Source organism: Ixodes scapularis, unplaced genomic scaffold, assembly GCF_016920785.2.
Source record: "Ixodes scapularis isolate PalLabHiFi unplaced genomic scaffold, ASM1692078v2 PGA_scaffold3__209_contigs__length_174095766, whole genome shotgun sequence".
NCBI lineage: Eukaryota > Metazoa > Arthropoda > Arachnida > Ixodida > Ixodidae > Ixodes > Ixodes scapularis.
Genome location: NW_024609868.1, coordinates 172,068,862 through 172,077,138, shown reverse-complemented (window position 1 = coordinate 172,077,138; position 8,277 = coordinate 172,068,862). Strand labels below are relative to the sequence as shown.

General features: G+C 42.7%; 1 protein-coding gene across 1 annotated transcript; it reads right to left on the bottom strand.

Moving 5' to 3' along the window:
* Positions 1 to 277: 277 nt before the first annotated feature.
* Positions 278 to 8,041, bottom strand: LOC120843469. The gene is made up of 4 exons (XM_040214856.1): positions 7,949 to 8,041; positions 5,376 to 5,524; positions 5,224 to 5,288; positions 278 to 417 (listed from the first exon to the last, which is right to left on the bottom strand). The coding sequence occupies exons 1-4, from the start codon at positions 8,039 to 8,041 to the stop codon at positions 278 to 280; spliced, it is 447 nt and encodes a 148-aa protein (XP_040070790.1).
* Positions 8,042 to 8,277: the final 236 nt, after the last annotated feature.

Sequence of the window (8,277 nt, the reverse complement as noted above, 5' to 3'; positions counted from 1 at the left end):
CGACGCTTTGCACAATTTGGTCACATTCTAGGCGAAGTGTATGTGTAGGTTCTGAAAATTTAAAGGTCGTCAGATGATCGCAGATGTGAAGCACAACAGGAATGTGACTTCAGCATATATAAGAAAAGCTCAAACGCAGTACAGTACAATATCATCCCTTCGACAATTTGTGGTGTTCAAACATAGAAATCGAGAGGCAAACAGGGAGGTTTCGAATATAAATTTTATATAATTTGAATATTAAAAGTTCCGGGACTTTCAAAGTCCTTATAGAATTTTAGATCAGGTTCTCTGTAGAAGAACAGTTAGTTGTTATCGTATAGTTGAACGCAGCACCTTTGCAGTACTCTTTGAATTTTTGTTGGCATATTCCTGGTGGTTGAGAAAAGTGTGTTTTTGTGACCATCAGGTAACAGGCTGAAAAATGAAATCAGTTTTAAATATAACATTGAACTGTTGTGTAAAATCTATTTTCACTTCATGCCTGGTTGAATAGTTTAATACCTAAACATAACATTAAAGCAATTTTAGCTGCCATAGCCAGAATCTGAAAACACAAAAAGACTGCAGAACGCTCCTGTATTTATAAAAACGCAATTTTGCAAATTGAAAACGAAGTTGTGATTAGGTTATAATTATAATGCAATTAAATGCAAAGGTGCAAGCGAGCTGGGCAAGAATGACGAAAGTAATCCCTGGAGAAGGGGAACAGAGGGCAAAGGACAAACATAAATCTCCAAACACAGCTAGGTGACTAGTGAGCGACCGAAAAAATCCGCCTGGTCCGGGTATTGAACCCGGGACCTCTCCATTACAAGTGGAGCGCTCTACCAACTGAGCTAACCAGGGGTTAGACGTCAGTAGAGCAAACGGGTTTTATCAGCCGCCACCAGTCGAACACCAACAAGGGTGAATGAAGCTTGCAATTTAAAGTTATAATTATAATGCAATTAAATGCAAAGGTACAAGCGAGCTGGACAAGAATGACGAAAGTAATCCCTGGAGAAGGGGAACAAGAGGGACAAAGGACAAACATAGCCAGTCACCTAGCTGTGTTTGGAGATTTATGTTTGTCCTTTGTCCCTCTTGTTCCCCTTCTCCAGGGATTACTTTCGTCGTCTTTCGTGATTAAGTTAGTACTTTTAAAACAAATAATAAAACTTGCGTTATGGGTATTTATATATAGAATTATGGATACAAGAAAGTATATTTAATACACTCTCGCGCTACATTCGCATGGCAGAAAGTGCCCAGCTCTGCTCTATAGCATTATCTAGTCGTTATATTCTTTGTTTTCAAGTCTGAGGCACTTGAATTCATTTTGCTGCTTTATTACGTTTCCTGTGGAATAACGAAAACCATAGAAATTTTTTTAGCGTGATACTTTGATTGAATTGTAAGGGACGTTGATAATACAAAAATCGTATAAAATAGATAAATACACAATAAGGAATTGCGTAGTGTATGCCTTTCATCCGTGAGCTTATAGAGGACTGATCAATCGCTTCTACCTCATAGGCGTTAACAGCACACAGCTGAACGAGGCAATTGTTATTTGGCACGGAGTACTTTATGACAAAAGGCTTTTTGAGTTTACAAACTTTTTAGGGGAAGGTGTCAGCCTCAAAAAGTCTGTATGCGCATTGGTTGCCAAACTTAACCGGAACACAGAAACGGTGTCTTGTTTTAAGGAAGATCTATCCTGTCGGCGGCTCAAGAACGGCTTGACGTAGCGGTCACAGAATAGGCCAAGCAGGGATGGCCACTTGCTGGGTCGTGGACACGACAATGTATTTACCCGTCGGCCAATAAGTGCTTGCCGCCACCTTTTGCATGAAGGTGCATAGATGAGGTTGCAAAGTCAATGTTTGAATATTTGAATCAGTAAAACATTTGATGTTTCGACGGTATGACGTAAAATAGCATCGTATAGGCAAACTGTTTTTTTTTTTTTTTTTCTCCTGTCCAGCTGCGGATTCGGACTTGAGCGAGCGGCCACCCCTGCTCGGACTGCTTTCCCCATTGAGCGCTATATCAAACAGCAGTTCTTCGGATGCCGTCAGAATAGAGCTCCCGGGAGTTAAGCAAGCGATAAAACGAAGTCCTGGATAAGTTAGTTGAGCACTCTTCTGTGGTTTTAATCGAAGATTCCAGTAGGATCAACCACCTATGCATAGCTAGACTCCCTTTCACCTTACGTTTGGTCCCAGTCTACGCCACGAGTCGATGAGACCAATCAAAAAACGTAAAAAGTGCAACTTATAATGTTCTTTACATTTATGCGTGCGTTATATTATCGCTTAACCATGCCTTAAACATTGCTTTTAATGTGTGTGTTCGTGGCTCTATATGTGTTTATGCATTCGACTGCGCCCGTACGTATGAAGAAATGAGATAATAGATGCCTTCAAGCGTGGAAAAGTTATTATACTTATAAGGGGTAACGAGTAATTAAATAACGTTGTAGCTACTTTCTTGTAATTAAATTACACCGCACATTTTTAACGGAAATATAACTTGGCAGATAAAAATTTATAAGAAATTCATAAAGGAATATAAGTAAACCGTGATTGTAGCCGAGGGTCATTAAGTAAAACGTAATAAAAATTGACTTATTAAACACCGTTGATAAGTTGATTAATTGATAATTTCCCAATTTCGTAAGCGCGCTCAAGCGCTTTGTGTCCCAAAGAGAGAGCGTTGACAGCCCAACGCACCGAACGCAGACTACCTGTAGAGCTTTAGATGCGCGTGCCACTTTGCAGGAAAAACAAATCGCGGCGAACGAATCTTCCAGTGTGCGCGAAATTGAAAGACGAAATGAGGAACATCCAGATCGGAAATATGGTGGCCGTTGTTTATAATCGTCAATATGCCGAATCAATCCCCCCCCCCCCCCCCCCTCCAAAAAAAAGAAAGAAACTTTGCTTTTTTGTATCACCCTAAAACTCGAAATAACTTCCGGGGAATAACCTGAACCAAGTTACCGCGGAGGCATAAACTGATATTCGTCAATTTAGGCTGCCGCCCATTTGCGGAGATCGGGGAGGCAGGGAATATTCAGCCATTGAGTGCAGGGAAGGCTTTTGTGTGAGACATTAATTTAGCATGTGGTTTTTGGTACATCGGACAGACTGGCGGCGGCGTGGACGATACACTTTCAGTAGACAAGAGGACGGTTTTGTGGAAGTTGACGAATTCAAAGGGTGTAAAGCATGTACAGGAGTGCAACAGTAGTTTTCCTGAATGGAACTGCACGAAGAATGTAAGCGGAGAATCTAATCAATTTAAATCTGTCCTCAAGTAGTCTATTAGTATCACATCTCAAGGAAAATGTGTTCGTGTTCCCAAAATTTCCTAAAACAAGCCATAACTGGAAGTAAACATGCATTTTGTATGCTGTATTGTGACGAGAAGAATGGGGGTAGGAAGTTAGTGTAAGATCAATACCACTTGCTGGGTACCGTGCCTGCTCCATGCGGATGTCGTTGGGGGTGAAGGTTTATATTGTTTCCCTTTGAGAAGCTAATAGAGGTGAGCTTGTAAAGAGATTTTTGTCGTCGACTGGGGTGTCCTATCCTTATGAAAGGTATCTTTTTATTAAACTTAAAGCTCCGTTCGGAGACGTTGCGCGTTGTCCCTTCTTATTATGACTTTTTTTCCTCCCCTGCCCCAGGTCAAGTTATGTCAAAAGAAACTAATTCTCGTGTCAAGTTACCTGAGTTCGCACGCATAATTAATGTTGTAACTGCGTCTTGGTATCTCTGTAAGTGCGATATGCTTGTGGTACTAATATTGTCACGGTCGGTGACCAAAAGAACAATAAATAAACAGAAATAAATAAACGTTTAATGTGGCGAACTTGTGCCAAAACTTAAGGGGTACAAAGATTAATAACAGAGCGTCGCGGGCGTCGAAGTCGGCGTAGCAGCACAGTCGAACGCTGGGGCGAAACTGACTCCGGCTTGCCAGGCGGAGCCGCTTTTGTACACGCGTTGGCTTCTGGAGCATTCGACGTAGAAGGTTCGCGCGTAGAACATTCTAAACTCGAATCAGCTAGACGGTTCTCGAATTCACCAGAACATCACATTACAGTGTCAACAAAAATACGTAGACGCGGCCAGGAATCGAACCCTTCGCGTGGGCGGCAAGCGCGATAACCGTTAGGCTACGGCCGGGCTTCCTACTTGGCGCGCGGCAATATTAAAGGTGGACGCTACTCCAGAGCCAAATGTTTTTACGCAAGTTTAACTAACATTGCTGCTAAATCGTAGAGCTAAAAGGTATGTTCTATTTTTAAAAGGTGTTCAATACCTTGAGCACAGGTAATATTGTTATGCGCGCTATTCAGTTGCCTAATGTAATGCACAGTTAACTCCAAACATTTAGTTCATGTAAATGTTTTGAACTGTCGACAGACGCCACTTGTGCACAATATAGTTTTTCGTACTAACCGTCAGTATACCCTGGGCGCGGGTTTGTTATTATGAAACAAGAATCCATGTTCGAAAACAATATTTCCCGACTGATCTTCGCAGGAGACGATGATTCTGTTGAAAAATGTACGAAACATTGTCATAGACAAAAACTCGACCAAGGTAGCGTATTGTAGAAAAGCAGAGTTACTGCAAATAAATTGTGTAGGGAGCAATCTCTGATAACTTTGCTGCAAAGATTGCTGCAGCATTTGAAGCATATTGGCTCACTGCGAATTTCTATCTTTAAGCACACGCATGCTTTCGCGATTAGTACGAAACCTCAGATTGCACACTGATTAAAATGCCGTTCGTGGCACAGATATCCAGCGAGGTAATGAGAAAGCTGGCACGCATCGTACTGGCATATATTCATATCACATATACGATATTAACACCGCTCACTTGTTCCTAAAGCACATCAGCCCGATGTTTAGAGAAAACCGTCTCAAAAGCTTCTCAAGTAGAACGAAAAGAATGAGACACAGCCATCAAAGCTACTTGAATATGAATGACTAAATTACGAATTGCAAAATTGTTTTTAAGATATTCAAGGTATTTTCTAATTTGGCGTTGACATAACTATAAAACAATACGCGATTGCCTACAGACTGAGCGAATAATTCGAACGAACTATACTCATTAGTCAATATCCATTTTGTGAGCAAAAAAGTTCAGACGTTGTTCGTAATGTCACCGCTTCCCCGATTGAACGAATTAAGAATTTAAAAAAGAAACCTGAGCTCACCTGGTTGCTTGCCCAAAAATATTTTGTACCCAGTCACATTTTTTACATATAGAGGTCTACTAAAGCTGTAAAGTAAACACGTTAAAACTCAGATTTTTGTTTGATACACGCACGATACAATTTGTAATGTTATTAATACATTTAGTACTCACCTGCCTTCTGGGATATAAAATTTAAGATCATATTTTCTGTAAGTCTGAGCTCCCAGGGTCTCGTTGTAGAAATGTTGGTAGCCACATGTTAAAGGCGGAAAATCTCGAAGGGACTGAAGCATGAATGTTTCAGGTAGCTTCTCCATAACCTGCAAACGTATTTAAGTATTTAAATAAAATGTTCAATATTATCGATACAAGCACCTGAATGGACTAAAGGGTGAAATAATTTTGAGTATCACAAAGGAAGTTGGAAAAAGAAAACCTAAAGAAACATGTACCGCAGCATTTTCTTTTTATACATGCAACTTATAAAACAGGTTTTAGAGCGCAGCTCTTTGGCGCCTGTTTCCGGCTTGAGCAGCGTCGCCGACGGCGTAACCGCGTGGGGAATTATGGGAAACGTCCCATGATGCAACGCGCGGGTCTCACTCGTGACACGCATGGTGCTTTATGGGACGTTTCCCATAACGACGTCACTATGACGTCACGAGGGTCCCGCGCGTTGCATTATGGGAAACGTCCTATGATGACGTCACACGTGACGTCACGGTCATTCGCGAACGTCACGGCAAAAGTCACGACCTTCACGTGGCCTTCACTTCCCGAGGCCTTCAACAGTGACTTCACGAGTCACGAGTGACGTCACGAGGGGGCAGGCAGTGAGGGGGAGGTGGACGGGAGTAGAATGAGAGGAGGGGGAAGAGGAGGGTAGAGGAGAAGGTAAGGTAGGAGGAGGGTTAGGAGGAGAAGCCGAGAAAGAGGAAGGGGGAGATGGGCAGGGGAGGAGGAGGAGACGAGGAGGACCAGAGGGTATGGAGAAGAAGGAGAGGTCTACCCTCCTCTCTGTACCCTCCTCTTTTCCTCGTGAAGAGCTGCACTCTAATTTGCCATTACACGGAGTTTTTAACGTTTTTCTTTTTTTTTTTCATCAACTTACAAAGTCGCACGACGGGGTCACTTTTATATAGTGAGGGGACTGGTACATTAGTAATTTACAAGCGTCATCAGAATGCTGGCGAAAATTTCACACACTCTACAGGCGTTTTATTTTTATTTTGCCTCAATTCGTCGCCTCTTTTGGCTAGCTGAGTTTTGGAACAGTAACCATGAAGCGACCTCATCTTCGTCGTTAGTAATCTATATGTTAGCCACATTGGAAAGAGAAAATATGGCATTGCGGAGCTTAGCCTCCTCATCCCGTTTGTCGTAAAGGCATACTCGCTGGTCGACGACCAGCCAATCTTCCACGTCATCTTCAAGGATTCCAGAAGAACCTTAGGATGTCGGACCAGGCAGGGAGCAGGGCAGGCTGTAGCGGCTGGAGCGCACGTCAAGGATTGTCTATTGGAGTTCATCGGAGCCGGCAGTCGTCGATTTCGAAGCTCCAGAATGCGATAAACTTCTCTTCAGGGACGCGAATACTCCGCAAGACCTCAACCAAATAATGTGAGGAAGACGGAGACTTTACTACCGGTCTCGACGGTGCTCATATTCAAACTGGCCTGCGCTGCCCGGTCGGGCCACGCCAACACGTATTTAGTTTTTGTTGGGTGGCTATGTTTTAATTGGCACGTCCTCTAGCGCGTAATAAAAAAAAATATTTTAGTTGTTAATGTACGATCCGGTTCGTAGATTTGTACGATTGTGTTCCCAATGACATGCCAACGTTGCGAGGATTGTTTAGCGTATTAGAACCGCGAATTCCTGTCTGCCATGCTGATATTCATGTGAAGTAATTGGATGTGAATTTCCGTATATTTGTAATGCAACTGTAAAGTGTGTACCAAGTCGTTATCGTGCACACGAAGGGAAAAGCATTTTGAAGTCCTCCTCTAAATGCGAGGCTTTTTATATTTCCACCAAAAGACGCGGTGGTTTCTTTCGTCGTGCGTCTGAAGGGCACAGAATTGCAAAATTACTCACTTCCCCGCCATAAAAAAAAAAAAAAAAAATGTGTGGCGCCGAACAAAGACATTTGGCTGCGGTTTGCATGGTCGACAGTTTGACTCCCACTGAGCAGCTTGGTGGATCTCTTTTCTGTAATTTCGCCTGATCGTGAGTTAGTGTGTTTTATGACGACTAATACTTTTTTTCTTGGAATGTCACGCATTGCTTTGTATGGAATGTACATGCTTTATATCGACTCGGCTTGTGTGTAACGATTTTTCGTGACACTCGTGCGTTACATTTTTTGCATAAACTCTCGCCCATGAACATTATGTGTTAAAATTTATCGCCGGTGTGACAAGGTGTTGTAAATTTAGCAAAAACCTGCGACGCGATGAGAATCACCTTTGAGATTGAACATGCTGTTGGGAAGGGTAAGATGACGGCGGGGCAGTGGCGACTCTCTTGCGCCACGCCCCACATAATGGCCCGGCCTTCATGATTTCCTTGTGTGTTCTCTCATCTTGTGCTATCCGGTGCTCGCTCCTGCTGACAGCACCATCCTAACAATACGGACGTCGTACGTTGATCTATGCACCTTCATGTAGGGGGTTTAAGCTACTAAACAAACACCTTATCCATTACTTTCCTTTAATCGGGTTACATGAATTGTATTTTCTTACCTCGTTGGCATCAGGATAATCGCCGCTGCAATTTTGAGATAAAGTAGCCTGGTTGTGACATAAGAAAAGAATTCCCAAGAAGAGGGCAATCATTCTCACTCAAGGTTTACACGTGCATATACACGCAGGCACGGTATGTGCTTTAGTACAGCGTTACCTTTTTATAGCTCCTCGCTGATATATGTTTCTGATGTAAGATCGCCTTCCTTTTGGTTGTGAAAAACAACCTGTCACTCAGCTGCCAGGGAACAATAGTCCTTGTTCAGGCATGAAAACATATTTTTCTCACACACGTCCTCTTGAGTGCACCAACCTTTTCGGCTTGAGGG